The sequence below is a fragment of the Pseudoliparis swirei genome, chromosome 3 (assembly GCF_029220125.1).
Source record: "Pseudoliparis swirei isolate HS2019 ecotype Mariana Trench chromosome 3, NWPU_hadal_v1, whole genome shotgun sequence".
In the NCBI taxonomy this organism is placed as follows: Eukaryota; Metazoa; Chordata; class Actinopteri; order Perciformes; family Liparidae; genus Pseudoliparis; species Pseudoliparis swirei.
Window position 1 is genome coordinate 6910460 of NC_079390.1, and position 20385 is coordinate 6930844.

At 43.6% G+C, this 20385-nt stretch overlaps 1 protein-coding gene across 1 annotated transcript; it reads right to left on the minus strand.

The window, feature by feature from the left end:
- Positions 1–303: 303 nt before the first annotated feature.
- Positions 304–18666, minus strand: ssh2b (slingshot protein phosphatase 2b). Its single transcript, XM_056411692.1, has 15 exons — positions 18221–18666; positions 14604–14647; positions 7327–7439; positions 7136–7200; positions 6924–7045; positions 6767–6832; positions 6587–6652; positions 6256–6450; positions 6057–6150; positions 5724–5852; positions 5349–5395; positions 5032–5178; positions 4734–4934; positions 3446–4499; positions 304–3035 (listed from the first exon to the last, which is right to left on the minus strand). The coding sequence occupies exons 1-15, from the start codon at positions 18281–18283 to the stop codon at positions 1749–1751; spliced, it is 3693 nt and encodes a 1230-aa protein (XP_056267667.1). The 5' UTR covers positions 18284–18666; the 3' UTR covers positions 304–1748.
- Positions 18667–20385: the final 1719 nt, after the last annotated feature.

Consider the following 20385-nt stretch of genomic DNA (forward strand, 5'->3'; position numbering starts at 1 on the left):
TTTAGTTTCCACATTCTCGGTCAAAGAGCCCGGACATGCTCTGCAGTAATAAACTGGTTCCATCCATATAAAAGTAAGGATCATCTGCTTTTAAAATGTGATATAGTTAACTGAATATTTGGGGTTTTTGAATAGTTAGTTGACCAAAAGGAACAAGTTGAAGATGTGACCTTGTGATGTTATATAAGGACATTTTATAGAATAAAAAAAAGTTGATAAATGCCCAAAACATAGCGAGATAGATTAAAAACGTGTGTTGCCACGACCTTACATCCTGGTACAAAGTCTCACAGCAACACAGACTCAATGATTTCCATTATTTAATGGTCACAGTTGAAGCACATTATATAAAAGAATATTTACACGGATAGTTTAAAATAAAACACACAAAAGATTTGTTGGACAATACACACGCATACTCAACAGCTGCTACGACCCAAGCATGCTCCCCCAAAGTAGCAACCATACATTAAAAAAGAGCCACATTAACAATAAAAAGGGAGTAAAGTGCATGTATGACAGGCCTCCCTGCACAGACATTTCTGATACTGTGGAGAAGCTTCACTTGCCAGTCACAGGCACACACTCCTAAAACGTGTACAAAATGGAGAACGACTAGGAAACCTCTTGAGGAAAAAAAGTTGTTGTGCTACATTCACACACGGACACAAACCAGATATAAAAACATGTACAGTTCCTAAAATGTTAACACTCACAATATAGACCGTCACATCCCAAAGAGAACATAGAAGAAAACTCACACATTTACACTGTGCCTTCAACTCCCAATCCCCTCGCCTTTCTACCACACACACACACACACACACACATCAAACCTGTGAGAGGGCACGAGGGGGACGAGTTGTTTACTTCAGTTTATCAAGTTGTGAAGTTGAAATTGTCTGACGGAGATGTTCCAGGAGTCCCGATGTGTCTGCAGGTCAGATTTGGTTCACTTACTGAGAGGTATTGAGAAGCCAAAACAAACAATACAAACCACGCGTGCCTTTTCTCTTTGCATTGTGTTGACACAACATCGTGCGGCTATTTCACTTTTATTTCCCCGTCAACCGCTCTGAGAACATTCTTCTTTCGGGTGTGGTTCAGACGAGCTGCTGTCAGCATCGCCTACATTTACAATCAGTCTCCAGAAGTAACTATAATTGTAGTATTTCGGACAAATAATCACATTTTTAACCAAATCTGCAGATTTGAAAAGTCAGTCTGGTTGTTGGATTGATGTCGGTTGGACTTATTTACCTGTTCGATTGTACCTGCTGTATGATTTGCTACCCAGCACAACGGGAAAATATTGAAGAGATAAGGACGCAAAAGAAGAGGAAAACAGACGCTCCATTCACCTCGCATCGGGTCGACCGACGCGATGAACAAGTTCCTGATGGAGGAGAGGATATGAGCCGGCTCAGGCAGATGAACATCAGCCACAAGTTATTCACTTCTGATGATCGCTTTTTTTGCTGCTCTTCGAATGACTTCTTCTGAAAGTGTTCAAACGACTCGCCGCTTCTTCCAATTTGATTCATGTGTTTATTTTCAAGTGACTGGAGCCTTCATAGCCTGAGAGGAGCACATGTACAGAAACGCCATCACACGTCCTTTAAGGCAAGAGGCATCGGTTGGTTTTGCTGAATGAATCCAACATTATGCACTTGATTTCAAATTCTCACAGGTGTGCATGATCACACACACACACACACACACACACACGCACACACACACAGTGAGGGTTACATGGTGTGGTACAGGCTACTCGCAGTGGTTTTCTTAAGCCGCCGCAGGGGATGAGTCCTTCCATATTGCTGCCTCGTAGCAATGTGTGTGAGCCCGGACACGTGCGGACACTCTTGGTCAGAGTTCGGGAGTTTTCCCGTCTGCGGACCGGGCGGCGGAGAGGCTCCCGGTGAACTTTCTCCGGAAAGCCTCTGCGCGCCCGCCGGCTGCTCGCCGGCCGAGGAGGGAGAGCCGTGAACCCGCTGCTTCTTGGGCTCGTCGCTCGCCGTGTGGGCGAGCGGTCGCGCCGAGGTCGGCGCTACGGAGCAGCGGCTGAGCTCCCACTCGCTCAGGTCGTTGGCGAGCAGCTCCAGGCAGCCCAGCTTGGCCAGAGAGGCCGAGCGCTTCATCAGGGACGGAGGGGTCAGTCCGGCCTGGCGGATCCTCGCCTCCACCTCTTTGACCCTCTTTCGGACGCCGCTGCGGCGCGTCTGCGTGCTGCCGGCGCTGAGGCCAAACAGCTGGCCCGCCGCGCTCCTCTCCTTGCAGCCCCCGTCCATGCTCACCTGCTGCAGGAAGGCCCCCAGCTCGCACAGAGTCTCCCACGTCTCCCTCATGATGATGTCACCGTGAGGTCCCTCTGCGGAGCAGTCCCAGTCTGTGCCCGACTCCAACTCCGTCACGCCCTCCAAACACAGGAAGTTCACAGAGGCAAAGGGAGAACGGGCCGAGCGGCGGAAAGGAGAAGAGTTCGACAGCAATGGAATATCAGCAGGCTGGAGTTTGTGTCCTTTTGTGCTTTTGTCATCAGTCGCTAGTGCAGCCGCGTCGGCTACGTCACCGCTCCGCCTCGGACCTGGTGCAGTCTCCTCCTGCTCGCCCTCCACATTGCTAACCTCTGACACTTGGGGGCCACCCGATGCATTCTGGGGATTCGACGGCGTCGCGGCGTGGACACTGGCTGGACGGCGCTGGGAGCTGGAGGAGCTGCCGGAGAGCGACGGCGGAGATGATGAAGGTGACGGAGTCTCGTGCTCCCGTTTCATTCTTTGCTCCAGCTGTCGTGTGACGCGCCGCACGGACCCCCTCGTCCAATCCTTGCTCAGGCTGGCAGGAGCCTCCTCCTCTTCCTCTTCTTCTTGGTTTTTGACTTCCTCTTTAACATGATCAGCTGCCTTCTGTGATAAAACATCTCCATCGTCTATTTCCTGTGTCGACTTCTCCACTTCCTGATCCTCGGGACCCTGTGGCTCTGTGGGCAGTGCAGGCTTCAGTCCTGTGACCTGCACAGGGTCGGTCATCTCCTAAAAAGACGAGAGAGATTGTGTCAAACATCATTCGGTTGAAAAGCCAAACAACTTTTTTTTTTTTTTTAAAGCATTCAAGTAAAATGTATTCTGATGTTTCACCATGAGAGGGCGCTTGAAATAAAGAAAACACATGCGAGCAAACACACTAATTCAAGCCCAAATTCACATTATGTGAGTTCAATGCCACAAAAGTTCTTATTTTATCACACAAGATAATCTATATCACAATGTTCATCTGACACAAGTGTAGCCATGAAAGCAAAACATCCACACACTTAACTCTCCAAAATGAGACCTTTGACGGAGCATAAAGAGCTTGAGGGATGCTCTGATGAAAACCTATGCGACCCGACATTTAGAAAATAATGCAACCGTTCACTTTTTCCTACATGCAGTAACCGTACCTTTACTTCCTCCTCCTCTTCCTCCTTCCCCTCCCCGACGGAGACCTCCTGAGGCAGTGGTTGTTGTTCCTTGCCACAACTCTTCAGTTGGGGCGACTGCTGCACGGCAGCACAGAGAGTTTTACCATCTTGACTCATCCCCTTAAACTTCTCTCTGGCACTGAAAAAGTTAATGTGATCATGGCTGTGGCCGAACAGCACCCCGCTGTCATGTGGAATGGAGTTAGGGTGGCTCATAAAATCACTAGCGGGGGGCGAATGTGCTGGTAAACCATCCAAGGACAAGCCACACATTTGTTGGTCACAGTCGGTTTTGTTACCAGGCGCCGGTGCAGACAGACACTGGGGTCCAGCCTGTCGGGCGCTTGGTGTCGCCAAGGGCTCCGGCAACGACACACGCCTTGGCTTCATCACGGGGAGAGAGCACGACAACACCTGCGGTTTGATCACCTCGTCCATGCAGACGGGAGTTGGGGATGGCGCAGGGGAGGGGGGGAGGTGGTGGAAGGACAGCGGCAGCTGAGGCTGGTCCACGAAAACATGTTGCGCAACGGTCGCCACGTCCGTCTTTTGAGGTTCCGGCGCCACGGCGGCGGCCCTCGGCTGGGCGAGAGGAGGGGACGAGGGCCGCTCCTCGGAGTCGCACGAGCCGTTGGAGAGTGGAGGAGACAACAGAGACACAGAGCCAGCTGTGGACTCGGGACAAGGGGAGTCCATCTGGCTGACGGCAGGCCGGGGAGGGGCGTCGAGGCTTCGAGCTCCGGTTTTGCCCGCGAGAGCTGCCACGCCCTCAAAGGACGCCGAGCCCAACCGATTGGAGCGGATGCCAGTGTCGGGCTGGCTGGTGGAGTGCGTTGCTTTGCCAGTGGCGGCTGAAGTTCCCAGCGAATCCAGCAGTTCTTTCACAGAAGGACCGGGCGCGCTGCCGGCCTGGTTATGGGGGTCGGAGCGCCCCAGGCTGTGCAGTTGGGCGAAAGATTTAGAAAGCGGTTCATGGTGCTCAGACAGGTCGCTGTCAGAGTGGGAACGCCACAGTTTGTTGTGCCTCTGCTTGCTGTAGGAGGGTTGGCACAACAAAAAAGAAGGAAGAAAATTGTATTAGCTTTTCACATCACGAATATCCTCTTCATGCAAACCTATATAAACATGCAGATAGATATTAACATTCCCTTCAGTCTCATCCTGGTGGATGGCTTCATTTCAGTCGCCTTAGCTCATCATGCTGTACATGCATCAGCTACACCTTCAAATCCCCATGAAATATATACTTGTGTGTTTATGTCGGTACCTGGCCAGCAGTATGCCCTGATACTCCTCCAGCTGTCTCATAAAAGAGGGGTTCGGTTTGGTGACGGTTCGACGCTCCTTGACGTAATCGAAGGCTTTTCTCAGATCCCAGCCGAACTCCTTCATGGCGTATGCGATCACTGTGGCTGCAGAGCGACTGATGCCCATCTTACAGTGCACCAGGCATTTGGCTCCGGCTTTCCTGGAGTACATTTTAAGAATCAAATCAGACATCAAGAGTTCTGAAAGGCAATTCTTAAAAAAAAATAAAAAATGTTAAAAAGTCATCAGGAGCTCACTTGGCTCGAGATATAAACTTGTAGGTGTCGTTCCAATAAGCAAGCAGGTCCGTGGCCTCCTCGTCGTAAACACGGATGTTGTGGTACTCAAATACACCGGGGAAGAAGTTATCTATCTCCCGCGTTACATTCAGGATGTACTGAACCCTGAGTGAGAATGAGGACAGATCAGAGGAAGGTGAGAGAGAAGACTTAAGAAAACGGACGTATATGTACAACTTTTATTTTAACAAAATGATAGTGAAAGTCTCATCATATAATACTTTGTCTTTATTGACTTCAGTACAGCTTGTGTTTTTGACCCCTCCCCCCCTTACCCGCTCTTTTGCAACTCCTCCATATTGGAAGCGTTCCACTCGGATCCCTTCAGGAAGCAAAAGCAATAGTCAGACTAGTTCAGAGTGACTCTTCATAATGCTTACTTCCTGTTTCAAAGCATGCCAGACATCCAATGTGCACTCCAAAGCAAACAACAACCTCAAGTTCCTTAACATTTGAATTACGAAAAACAAGCTCAGATTTCGCCCGACAACCAATGTTCATTCATTTTACTTTTAGAAAGAACTGAGACACTTGATTTGTGATCCAGCTGTCCTGGGAGTGTTTCCATCCTGTGTACCTCGATGTAATGAGAGCAACGCTGATGGCAGATGCAGCAGGAGGACTCTGGAGGTGTTTTAAAGGCCACCTACCAAGAAGACGTGTTCAAAGATCTCTGTAGGACTGTCCATCTGGCCCAGAATGAGAATCATCTCATTGTCTATGAACTCTTTGAACTCTCGCAGGTTGCATGTCATGTGCATTTCCAGCTCAGTTCGAATCTACGGAACAAATCCAGAGAAGAGACAAACTTACAACAGCTAATCTAAACCTTAAATGAAGATATTACACTGGCTTTTAAGTTAAATACTGGTGACTAAAATGCAACAAAAATAATGTGCCTTTTTATTGCAATCCTTTTTGGGAGGACCTCATTTGTTACAATAACTCTTCCAGTGATGGATGCACCTGAAGCCCTGACTCACCTCTTTGCAGGTGATATTCTCAAGGTCTTTCTGCATCATGATCTCCCTCAAACTGGATTTGACCTGACGCTCCGTCAGCTCTCTCTCAGTAGGTCTGCAGAAACAATGAGTCAATATTATCATGTCGTCTAGAAAAAGCAATGTTGTGCAAAGGGAGAGAAGAAAAGAATAACACATTCCACATGATCTTGATCCTTACGCATCAGAGAAGAGCACGGGCGAATCGGCCCGGTGCGACTGCACGTCCTGCATGGCGTTCCACTCGTTGATGCGAGCCTGGTCGGAGTAGACTCTGCTTTGATAGTAGCTGACCCAGGTGAGGAACAAGCTGCCTGGGAAGTAGCTGTGACAACGAGCCACCTCGCATGCTTTATGGAGGGACTGTAGGGCCGACCTGAGAGCAAGTAATTGAGGGTGAAAAGTGAGATTGAGAGAATAAACCATCAAATTAATGCCAGGGACACGCTTTAAATACTAAAGATTGGCGGATATGGATATCCGTTTCGACCAATTAGTGCAGTGTGACTCACCACATGGCCTGCACAGAAACCGGCTTGAATACATGCACGCTGTTATCAGTCGACACACTGAAACCCCTGGGAGCGAGAAGAGAAAACAGAGGAGCGAGACGATGTTCAAACAGAATATTTGCATGCTGGTGTCAAGTGTGTGTTGGCTCTGGGATTAAAACAAGTTGGATATTTGCTTACCCATCTCCGTCCAGATGTATCAACGTGTCGCTCCATAGAGGCAAAACCATCCCCACAGAACACGAGCTGGCAGGAGAAAGGAGAGACTTCCATGTCACAACTTTATGCACAGTGTCAAACAGGCAGGTTCACATACTTGTGTGTGTTTATGTCTCACCTGTCGACTGGATGGAAATCCATTCCCAGCACCACGCTCTCCTCCGTGTCTTGGCGGCCATTCGTTGAGACCACCACCATGTAGCGAGTGATCTGAGTGTGGGCGCTCTCCAAACGAACCGCCTGGAGCCGGAGAAAACACGGTTGACGTCTTTGCGGCCGATTGGAAACAACAGGAAGGCACCGTGTGTCTGCGCTGTCGTGTCTACCCACCAGTTTGATGTTGTCCTCTGGTCTGAGGCGCGTGAACATGGTTTGTAGATGCTGCTGGATGTCCCCTGGTAAGATTTAAGTCAGAAAAACAGATTTTTGATCAGTCAAAATCTGCAGCGGTTTATAAATGACAGCGTTAAGTTTTCAAACCGAACGGTCGGTTGTTCTCGAGCGAGACCTTTTGACCTCACCTGCATGTTTGCTTCGTAGGTGTGCGAAGCGAGAGACGGACGAAGTAGCGGAGCCATTTCCTCGAGGTAAGAAGAGAGCAGCTCCTTTAACGGTCAGGAAACTTTCACTGATGCTGGACGGATAGAGAGAAACAAACTAAATCAGTTTTAGACACCAATAAATAGTCATTCTAATGAACTTACCCAACAATCAAACACGACTGGCTACAACTTAAGAGATGCATTGTTGTGCAAATATACAGTTTGTAGATCTGAAACCATTAGTGGATGGATTGATTAGTTCATATCAGTAAATCTTTTCAAGAACTTTTCACAGAAATGTAAAATATTCCGAAGCCACATCTTTTCAAATGTGAGGATGTTCTGCGTCTCTCCATCTCACATCATAGTAAACACAATGTCTTTTGGTTTGGATGCAATATAAAGACCCAGACGGGAATGTGTCACCATTTACTGACAAATGACAGAAAGCTTCAGTGGAGACATGTAAAGAGAACGGGGTTGCTCGTGTTGTTGGGATGATGTCTTTCTTTTCACTTAATGATGCTTTTCATCTTTATCATGAAAACATCTGCTGAATATTTAGTGTTTGAAAAACACACATCACATCACCTACAAACAATAATGGGAGACATTAAGTGCCTTTATGCGATCAGGACAAACTGCAGCTGGTTCCAATAGTACTGGCTTAACTGAACTGGACATTCATAAAATGTCAGGAGGTACAAGTCGCCGAGTCACCGTGAAAAAAGAAACAAACCGGTCACCCATAATTATTTTGCACATGAACCAGCAGACCGACCTTCAGTTGTTATCGTTGCGCTCTACAGACGATTACAACTTAACCGGCTCTGGCTGAGACTTTTGTACTTTATGGCACATAACTAAACAATAACCTGGCATGCAATTATCTAATTTCCGGCTCAGTTACTTGAGGCTACTGCTCTCTAAACATAGAATTTATGTAACGGACTAAAAATAACTGATGCCTTCCTTTGATTTAAAAATAAAATAAAATCTGAAAACATAGCGAGCAACAATACATCTAATCTTCAACTAAACGTTTTCTTGCCGTGGCATTAAACTGACATCATTGTGTTATGAAACAATGGAGTGAATGGACCACTAAAACCAGTAACCCTCTCCTTACGTGTCATTCCATACTGAAAGCAAACAATAAATATATCGGACAATTCTAAGGAAGGACTATAAAGAAGCAGGAAGTCCTACTCTGTCACCTTCTACCAGACAAAGGGGGAGATGAGGAGCAGTAATTACTGAAGCGATAATTAGGCAATCCGGGACTTACGATCAGCAACTTATATTTTCAGAACAATTGTTAGAATAAGACATTTGTGACAATCTACATATTTTATGTTACTTTTTTTCTTGAACAGTCACAGCCAAAATATTACTCACATTTTTTTTATTTTATGGCTCTACCATTTATGAAGAAAAAAAACCTAAATGTATCAAACTGAATCTGAGGCACAAATGCCTCTCAGTGATACTTAATGTTCAAGCTCATGACGCCACTACGCCCTCCTCAGGACAACAGAGGGATGAACAGCAACAAACACCGAGTTGTGTCCTATCGGGGACCAGAGGATGAACAGAAATCCACACACAGATGTCCACACACACACACACACACACACACACACACACACACACACACACACACACACACACACACACACACACACACACACACACACACACACACACACACACACACACACACACACACACACACACACACACACACACACACACACACACACACACACACCATTTCCAGGGTTTGTTCTCTAAAGACCCTCAGCTGGCATCCTCTGATGCGTGAACAATCTGTAGAAGGTATACAATGTGCCTTTCCTGCTGTGCCCCCTCGAGATACATTTTAGTCACATCAAAACAAAATACGTGTGGGGGAGCCCGGGAGCATGCATGCGAGCAGATGAGCGTATGGCATCTGGCAGACATTCACACGGAGCAAAGGGAAATAAACCTCTTCCTGCAGCCACAGACTCTGCAGCTGATGTGTCATCATATCCTTCCTTCCCTTTGAGTCATCATGGGAAAACCACATGCCAGATCACCGTCACCAAATACAGAAAAGTATAGGGTAAGTGAGAATATGAACCGTGCCCAGGGATGCCAAGACAGAATATAAGGGGCCTGTTTAAAAGAAGCTTCAAGTAAGAAGAATAATGTCAAACCACTCACTTAAATAACACAGACTAGATCAAACTCCAGCTGGCTGTATAGGCATCTCGCTAATGAGAATAAAATAGCCTCAAGACTGCAATGCATATTGTGAATTATTTGTACACAGAGAGCATGCGGCATCTGGGTACAGTTTAAACTTACAGCTGATGAATTTCCCCCCGAGAGATCACGGAGTTCTCGGTGAAATAAGGTCTCATCTGAACCGCGCGGCACGCGCAGAAGCAGCCGGCCGATGAGCTCAGAGGCGCGGTCACGACACCGGGAGGCATCGCTGCTCCGGTGGCGGGCTCGGGTCGCACAGAAGCCGGCTGGAGTGATTGATAGTCGCCGTTGTGACGTCACCCCGCTTAATTGTGAAAAGGGAAGAAGCTCCGGAAGTCTCACTCTAATATTCTGCTTTTTAGCGGACGTTCAGGATAAAGCGCGGAGGTGCAGTAATAATATTGAGATGTTAAAGCACATGTCGCAGCCGGGCAGGTGTCTCCACATCTGCCCCGGTGAGACAGTTGTGTTCATCTGCAGCAGGCTGCGGTAAAAACTGCTGCGGGGAGGGGGGGGACCCACGTGGTCCAATCAGGAGAAACAGCAGTCTGTCGATGATCGTATCAGGGATTATTTTTATTTTTAGTGCTACAAATAGACTAACAGAAAGAAAGAAAAACTAGAGCGCATGCGCAAACTAAATCCATGCTTTAGAAAAAAAAACAATATAAATAGGAGACTTTGTATCGTCTATAATGTGTTTACTCAGAGGCCTGGCGCTCATTGCCTGTGTAGATCAGATATTTACATCAAGAGAGATTTGTATTAATATTGTGTTATTTTTTTTAGAAACGTCCATGCCAATAACGCCACATTGAGTTAAATGTATATCATCGTCACAATATTAAACTAGAATGGGCACTCGGTAGAGAGCATACCTTCGCATATCACAAGATTGGGCATTGCATTATGAACATGTTGGCATTAGTTGCATGCCAATTGGATAGAAATTGGTAAAAAGAAGATTTTGACCTTTCCATGACCTTGACCTTTGACCCAATCGATCCCAAAATCTAATCAAATGGTCCCCGGATAATAACCAATCATCCCACCAAATTTCATGCGATTCGGTTTAAAACTTTTTTTGTTATGCGAGGAACACGCATACAAATAAATAAATAAATAAATACACGGCGATCAAAACATAACCTTCCGCATTTTCAATGTGAAGGTAACAATATTATTGGCCGGAGGAGATTTTCCTCATGTTTTGTGGGCCTATGTACACCCTCTGTTTGTTTTGGTGAACAATACTCTCTGTCAGGAGAGGGTCTTCTTGGTTTAGCCTGTTTATTGTCCTCAATAGATGACAATTATCCATCTTCTCATGTCTCAAGTCACTTGGCTTCCATGGCAACACATCTCCTAATAAAGCGTAAACAGAGGGGCATCCTCTGGAGAGTGTGAGTCGCACACTGATCACACTTTTGTTTGTTTTCTGTGGCAAAGTCGTGTAACCCACTCTTAGTCTGGAGCCTTCATGGAAAATTCTCACCAGAGGAGGCGACACCAGACACCTAAATGTACTGTTGCCTCCAGCAACGAAAACAAAAACAACAACGGAAAAAGGATTGAGAAATCTAAAGAGAGACAACAGGGGACAATGAAATGAGGAGAAACGTGATGCATTGTGGTTTTCATTCATAAAATAGATTACAACCTGGGGGTAAATGTGTTGCTACTACTTGACTACCCATTCATAGATAGATATATACTTTATTAATCCCCAAGGGGAAATTTGTCGGAACAGTAGCAGCACCAATAAACTAAACACACAAGAATAAAAAATAAAATATAAAACAAAATATAAAAAACAGGGATGAAAGATATAGATATATACAAGAAGTATACAAAGTAAAATATTAAATAGAATATATATGTATATATACAACATATATGCATACACAATACACAATACTAATGACAAATTAAATTAAATATACAAATATTAAATATAGACAGTGTGCAAAATGCAAAGTGTGTGTATGTGTGTAGTGTAAATGAAAATGAAATGTGTGTGTATGTGTGTAGTGTCAATAAATGAAATGTGTGAAGTTCAGATCAACATAGTGTAAATCAACCCAATTCAATTCATATCACTTGATAAACAACAACATAGTGGCGTACGGTTCATCGGTGGGATACTGCGTACGTATGCCAGAGCTGCGAGTGTTCTTTGTACATTTATATGCGGCCCATGACGCACCTTGATCAATTAGCCAGGTGCTGTGAGGAAGATGAAGGAGGCTGATTTACTCCATGATGTAACAGACCTTGTACAATACTGTCAAGCATTAAAAGGAGACAAGAAATATGCAGCAGAAGGTCAAGAGTTCAGCGTTGGCGTAAACGTGGCTAAAGATACACTAATCCCGGTCATGAGGCGCTCATCAATTACTGGTATCTGCTGCTTAATCTGACAGTTGCCCAATCAACACCGCAGCTTCCTGTTCAACGGTTTGTACTCAGCCTTCCGTTTCTTGTCACGCGTTTCCTCCTCCGACTGACTTTCTTTGCACAGCGACCACCACAAATCTCTTCCATCTCCCTATCCTCTTTCTTTAGTTCTTATCAATTAAGGAAATATATGTTGTAAAGGTTTCGCGAGGAACAGTCCTGGGTCATATCCTGTTCTGCATTCCGACCGTGAACAACCTACACTGGCTTGTATTTGTGGTGTTGGACCCACCAATGCACAGCTCTGTCTCTCAGTACTTTGCTGAGACAGGAAGTCAATTTGATTATTTACCGTCTAATCAATCTGCCATAGAACATATTAGATTACATCAGCATGAGTGAAAATAATGTATTGGGGACTTTTAGAGCACACAAACTAAACTTTACAAAAGGCAATTATTATGACCCAATATCAAATCTAATTAATATCCTTCAGACAAAGGGATTCATGATTGCACTATTATGTCATCTGAAACAATGTGGATTATAAATAGACGAGAGATAAGCCGCGTCGTGATAAGTTCCTCTTTTTACCCCTGATTTCCACCACTGACGTTGCTGCTTTAGCTGATGTCCCTTCTCTGCTGACGTGACCGACTGTAATCAGCAGCACCGCAGCCTTGCTTATGTAGACAGACACGCCGCATCACTGAAGCCTTATTACAGTCGGAAGTTATGTAACCGAGCCGAAGATGAGCTCCGCAGCAGCTGCCGGCTTCGAAGGCATGACAAGCACAGACGTCATCAAATGGGAACATACATTCAGTATTCCAGTAGGCGTGTCTCTTTGCCAACACATCTCAGATAACGTGAATACAACACTACAGCTTGAACACGGTGAAACGTATCATTTACAACTTTAATCCAGCGTTAGTGTAATTGCACGACAATAAATATATCACGATGTAATATCAGACGTGACACAAGTGCCGGCCCTAGACAAACTGTTAAACTAATACAATTAGCTTATTGATCTCGAGGAACAAAACTGAAATCCATTACTTTCTGTGCATTGTTGGTGGGAACTAAAGCAAAAGGGAGCATGGTATGCATGATGCAGTTTACCCATTAGGCAATGTCTCGAAATGTCACACGAGAGAAGAGTTAGCCAGAGCAACTCAAATTAGTTGCAGTACATTAATGCTAATTAACTAATCTTAACGCCCAACAATATGCCGACTACCAACTATTCATACACTCTGTCATATTCATTGAATGTATTTAAACTCTAAATCTGTCCTTCTGTACACATTACATCTATTGCATCTGTCCATCCTGGAGAGGGATCCTCCTCTGTTCTCTCCTGAAGGTTTCTTCCCTTTTTTCCCCCTGAAGGGTTATTTGGGAGTTTTTCCTGGTCCGATGTGAGGTTTTGGGGCAGGGATGTCTATGTGTACAGATTGTAAAGCACTCCGAGACAAATTTGTAATTTGTGAAATTGGGCTATACAAATAAACTGCATTGAATTGAAGCATTTAATGGCGTGTCCATACAAGGTACAAGGTTACATATTCCATTAAGGACCACTGCTTTAACAGTTCATGATTGAAAGTAGGGCTGCAAAGTAATACATTTGGCCATATCTGTATGTCTGTATGAAAGGGGAGCCTCAATAGTCAAATTGTCTAGGAACTTTGAAACAACACATTTAAAACAATATTTGTTCACAAAATACAGTCTGAATAAATCTGATCCCATACCTATCTCTGTGCAAACACACACATTCAGCCTCACTGTGTGAATATAGATTTCACTCCCAGCTGCACAAATACAGAAAGCCCTCTCAGTTGGATGGCAGAAAGCTCCAATGACCAGACCGACACAGAGGCGCTCTGACTTTGGGAGGGGCTTTTAATCTGCCCCTGGATCCCCTGACCCACATGGAGCCTGCTGCCCTCTATTGGACAGCTGGCGAACCACAGTTGATTATCTTCCACCTGAAAGGATTTCAAGATTTCATCTGTTATTAAAAAGGGCCAAAAAAAACTAAGCAGGAAGTGAGAGTGTAAAAGAAATTGACGGGCATCATGTGTTAATACAAATAAACACAGTAGGCAGTTAAAGGAAAAATTGCTGATTGGCGGTGAACTAAAAACCCGTTTGCAAAAGCGGTCGAGTGAAACAGGATAAACCAGATTCCAACTCCAGTTCGATGCCAGAGGCAACAAGGGATAGACGTCGATTGTAAGACCACAATAGTGCAGCAGCTCACTGTATCAGTCGGGGAGGGAAGTTATGCAGGGTCAGACACCAAAGTGCTTCTTCATCAAGTGCTTCTTCACGTAAAGTCTACTTTCTCCACCTTTCGTCTCGGTCGGACCAGGTCATTGTGAGAGGTCAAGGGCAGCAACATGACAGGGCCTCTGGTCGGACCCTTCAGTAGATGCTCATTGGCTCATTGACCACTCGGCCTGGCACTGCAATTCCAGTGCAATGTCACTGTTATCCAAACTTCTGGTATAAGTAATCTCACTGCACTTACTTTTTCCAGGCAAATTGGAAAAAGTGTTGTTTTGCTCTGAGGTCGCACAGGGGACATATCTTACCTCCTCGGCTGAGAGCGGCGGTCATCTTCCCCACTACCGGACTCCTAAAGAGAGAAAATGACATTCAATAATACATAAATATAGCATGACGCTTTTATCCAAATCGACTTAGAATCATGTTACACCCATACACTGTAAACACAGCCACAGGGATCAATTCAGGGTGTCTTGCTCAAGGACACATCGAATAGGGCAGAGATTGAACCGCGAACCGCCCTGATTGAAAGACAGCCCTGCTAACTACTGGACCAGTACAATATTGGACTTTAAAAAATAAAATAAAAGATCTTGGTGATAGAGACCATTAAAATTATCATTATTATTTCTTTATAATATATAATATTCTATTTTCTTGAGAAACTTTCATCTATCCCTTTAAAAAAAATAAAGAATAAAGACCACTTCGTTGTGTAATACTCTATTCACATCACAACCTTTTCTGTCAAAATATATGATCAGCAATGTGAAAACATTCATTTTATAACTTATTTTGCTTCAGCAGTAAACAGCTGATACAGTGTGTAATCCAGAAAATATTAGGAACATTGAGATTGAGGATCATAACTGAGTGTATCAGCATAATTCAATCAATTATACAACACTCTTTAAAGGACTCACTTTTAGAAAATTGCTATACCGGTAAAACTAATCACTATTGTGGCATCGGCCGTCTTCAAATTAAAGAGATTAATACAATATTGTTAATGTTTATCAACATTGAATAAGCTTCCACTTGAACAAAAAAGTAGTGAAACGAAATGTAAAGAATACAATCACGCATGTAATGTTGAAATAAAAGTAGCTTGTGTATTTACTATTTACACACTAGCAAGCACACACACAGACCCACACACAGACCCACACACACAGACCCACACACAAAGTGCAAGTAGCATATAACAGAGTATTCAGTCTACTGTCGGAGCAAAGAGCAACAGGAGGAAAAGAAGAGCTCAGCTTCAACTCAAGCTGTGCACTCTCCAGGAAAATGACCTCAGCCTGTTTTTAAGGTGTGGCCGGTCAGAGAATAACACATTCACATACAAAAACAAGCGGGGAGATGAGGAAGACAGAAGAAGAGACGGATCCAAATTTCATTGTGAAATTCTTTGCTAATTTAGAGGGCTCAGGATTAGTGGCAGATTAACACCTGGCACTTATCTTGCAGGGCCTGGTTCTTATCATGTTTACGGTGTCGGCTTTACTGGCCTGAACATTACAACACCATTACCAGCTTCATAAAAGAAAGAAGTGGATTGCAGTCTGATGAGCACAGACAAGATGAACTCGCATGGCTGCTGGCGTATTTCATTTCCAGTGCGAGTGCAACGCGGTATAGATCTGTTAGGTTTTAGCCTCGTTATTGTGAAAGAAAATTAGGAACGAGACGACCAGAATGTACTGCCGGATCTTGTGACTGAACCACTCTCGGCCACATTATTCAAAAGCAGGTTTCCATAGTGGGCTCTCTGACTCAATAGCACAAGAGAGACATAAAATCAGATCTTTTGGATTGTTGAACACCTCGTGTAAAGTATATATATCCTAAAGGTTTCTGCATTCAGAATCTTGACTGTGCATTGTTATGTGAGGCAACACGAAAGGGGTTGGGGGTATTCATTCATACTGTTAACTCCATAGTGGAGTTTTGATTTTAGTTTAGTAGACAGGAAGAGTTTTTAGCGGTTGTGTCTGACATCAACCCGACTTTGAATAGATGGGAAAACACGCTGAGATTTTGCATATATGAAAATGAGAGGATTTTCCCAAAGCTTATGGAAATGTGCAGGCTGGGCAGCGATCTTCAGGACAGGAAACCGGTCTGTACTGCACTAGGAGTTACAAGTTACAGCAACTAGTCACCAGGTTAAAACTAGTAAAGGCTTCTCCCCTCAAGGCAAAATATGTAAAACACTGTTTCTTCTACAAACACCCTTATTATGAAACAGACACACACAACTGAGGCTGGACTGGTTTAACATATGGTTTTAGTAAAGATGGTGGGCAACAAATCGTTTGCATCTCAGAGAGACTTTACAAACACACACACACACATCACATGACAGCAAAACACAGGAAACCAGACATGTCTGTACAATGCGTTATCACTGTATGCGTGTGCGGGTTGCAACTTGAAAGCATATTTCCACGAGAAATTGCTTCACATCCTTCACCACCTGGGTCTGCCTCACCTTGCTAAATTACACATTTGCATATCTTCTTCCTCTACTTTACAGCACGTTGTGATGAGAGACATCCTGGCTCACATACAGCTATATACAAACTATAGTGAACACAGAGTTACTTAGATTCTGTTTCTACGAGATTCTGTACTTATTTCTACTGATGTAGACTATTTTAAAATTATTGTTTATTCTACTCTCGTATAGATGCATGCATATATATATATATATATGCATGCTATATTACTAGTTATATATATATATATTCATAGTTGCTCTGGGTGAGAGAGCAAATAACAAAACATGTGCGTGTACAAAGCAAGACAGCTTTCATTATGCTTCCTCACAGAACCGGTTTTAAATCAGAATACAAATGGTGCGAAACACAGGCCACAGAACTCAGGAGCTGTTTTTTGACTGACAATCTTGGTTAAATAAATAAATAAAACTTGACTGCAGTTTGTGATTTGGGTCATAACAGGGGGTATAGAAAGTAGATGTTTACACTATATTATAATCTTCTACTGGTTCCAAATAGCGAGGAAACAGACAAAGCAATTCTGTTATGGGCAATAACATGTGAATACACACAGTGGAACAGACGGAACAAAACGAACAGTGTGCATTACATCCTGATTGTCTGGTGGGATCCCTGCTTCTTTAGAAACAAGACGAGCAAAGAGAATAGCAACCGAAAAAAACACCTGCTCCTCTGCTTTGCAAGGGCACGCACCACTAAACACACACTCACACACAAACAAACAAACAGGAAAAGCGAGACAGACAGATAGAGAACGTGCAGGGAAGAACTGAGAGACAAGAGAGACAACATACAACAATTAAAGAGTAAACACGCGCATTTGTGCGGGTCACAAGGCGCGTATTACGAGCGGAAGTGCGTGACATAAACTCTGCATATAAAATCCGGTAACGCTAAGCGGTATACTCTTCTGTTTTATTGACGAACAGCAACATATATAACAAATTCCACTATCGATCAAGGTTATGATTTTCTTTCTTCTTGGACAGTATCGATAGTATAACGTCAACTGCCACTCGGACCTTTGAACTGGCGGAAATGTGCATACAGGAACCATGTCAACAGTAGAGTACAATAAAAACACACAGAGAAGGGGAAGCCGTCCTTTGCTCACGAGCGAACGCTGATAGAAGCACTGCCTTGTTAAACCGCAGTCATAAAAGAAGAGCCGGTTAATTTAGCAGCGAGTAACAATACTGATAATATAACTGAACATGATGAGCGGCTGTATTTCACGCATGCGCAGGAGTACAAAGACGCTTTACGATAGTCGGCAGCCGACGGAAAGACAGCGAAAATGGAGCCGGAAGCTTCTTTCGACAGTAAAGACGTCTGTGTTTGGTGGTGATGACGGCGGCAGTCGTGGAGGACGGTTTAATAAAGGCGACTCTTACCGAGACGCAGGGGCTGGAGCTGGTGCTGGGGGTCGGTGAACGCTGCACGGTAACCAGCGCCATTCAGCGACCGGGAGCGGCGAGACGAGCATAATTGATTTAAGGGGGAGAAACCCCAGCTGAACAAGGGTTGTTTCGCCTCCTCTCGTTCTCCGAGCTCTTTCTCTCTGACCGGAGACTGTTTGACTACTCCCCGGCTCTTTCCTCAGTCAGCGCCCCCTGCGCATGCGCAACTGGCTTGAGTTTGTCAATCTCGATTAACTGTATGCGTGCTGGACCCTAAACAAAGCAGCCAGAGTATGTCAGTCAAACACAACGCCTGCAACTACTGATTTAGTGGTGAATTGTGTTCAAAAATGAGTAAATATCGACCTCCATTGTGAGACAATCACCCTACAACAATTGCATTCAGATAAGGTATGTCTTATCTAGAAATGTATATTTTATTTTCATTAATGAGACACTAAATCTTTTAAAAGAATTGTAAAAAGTGATGTTGCATAAGCCACAATATACTGATTTTACTTTAATTAAATGCCACCCCGTCCACTTTTTATAAGTTCCTTTCAGTGTCGACAGACTTGGCTGGTTTCTGCCCAATTGGGCTATACTTTTTAAAAGTTGGCCAGGGTAAAATATCGTTGGTAGCCGACATGATATTTTTAATCTTTTTGTCAATATTTGTTCCCAAAAAAGATAATTTATTACAACATCCTGTAAATTCCCCTGTGTCCACTCACTTAAAGTATTGACTTAATTTGATGCAAATATGAAGCTTTGTATGCTGATGATGTGTTTTCTATTGCACTTTGGGTAAATCAATTTCTTTTAAGCAAATGATTTTGGCTTTTTATAATTGAATAGGGCGAGTTTTAAGTTGTTGGGCTGGATCTCACAATCTGATCTAGCATCAGTAAATGCAGACTTCCTGCTTTGTCATTCTTCCTCAAACCGTCACGTCAACTTCCAGTTGTAGCTTAGCTCATCAAATTATTTTGATATCAGAACCAGGATCTGCTTCATTAGCTTTATTACTTGTTGTATTACCCTTACACCAAGACTGGCTATGCTCTGTTAAAGAAGTCACATCGGGAGGTTGTCAGTTTCGGATAAGCTAGATAGCTATGTGTTAAATTGGTTGTGAGTCAACGATAGGGAAATCCATGCTTCTACTGTCTATGGTTGAGACATAGTGCACAACAGACTTTTTAAAATGTAAACTGTTTAAAATGTATACATGTCCAGTTGTTGGACAAAGACGATTTTGGTTTTGAATAATTTACCTTTAGAAAAATGTAAATGTAAGTTTAGCAATTTTGTTGAATTTTAGCAACATTGTTTTTTTTGTCAAATTCAAAAAAGAAAAGAATACGCCTGATATTAAGCCTGCATTATATGTCGGCTACCCTGCTCTCTAAATATTGGCATCGATCATTGAAAAACATGTATTGGTCGACCACTGCAAAAACATTAATCCTACATTATCCATGAACCAGGCAACTGATCTCTGCACCCTGCCTGGTAAATCCTCAGTCCAAAGTCAGACATAAATCCAAACTAACATAATCCTGATGACATTTCTGAAGACTTTGAAGAGCACAGAAACATACTATACAACTGTTTTCACAGGCTAAAGAGTATGCTTAAAAACAGTAAACTGATCTTGATGCGTACAATAGATACAGTTCCCCGTTAAACAATACCTTAATATGATTTATTATTCGTAAAAGACAATACATGTGTACAAATAACACAAATCTACCAACAATTTTTATTTAATGCATCTATTATTTATTCCATAGATACTGCCCTAAGTGTGAAATCTCAAATCTTCAGTCCTTGGAATTTGTCATTTCACTAATTTGTCTGAGTAACATATCTTATCCCTAAATCCACCTTGAGAGTCAATGTGTCAATTCTAAGCAAGAAATAAAAATATGTAGGTTAAATACAATATGTTTAGAGTATAATATTCTATTGGTTTAAGATAATTATTCTCAACCTGTGGTACTCTAATTTAAGGCTGCAGTTTAGAAACGAAGTGAGGCCTGTGTTCTGGTTATCAGCCAGAGGTTCAATGATCTTTACATATGTGAGCTTCAGTGAAATGGTTGCAATACTGATCAAGGGAAAACATCCTGTGATATTTCATAACTCCTGACTGA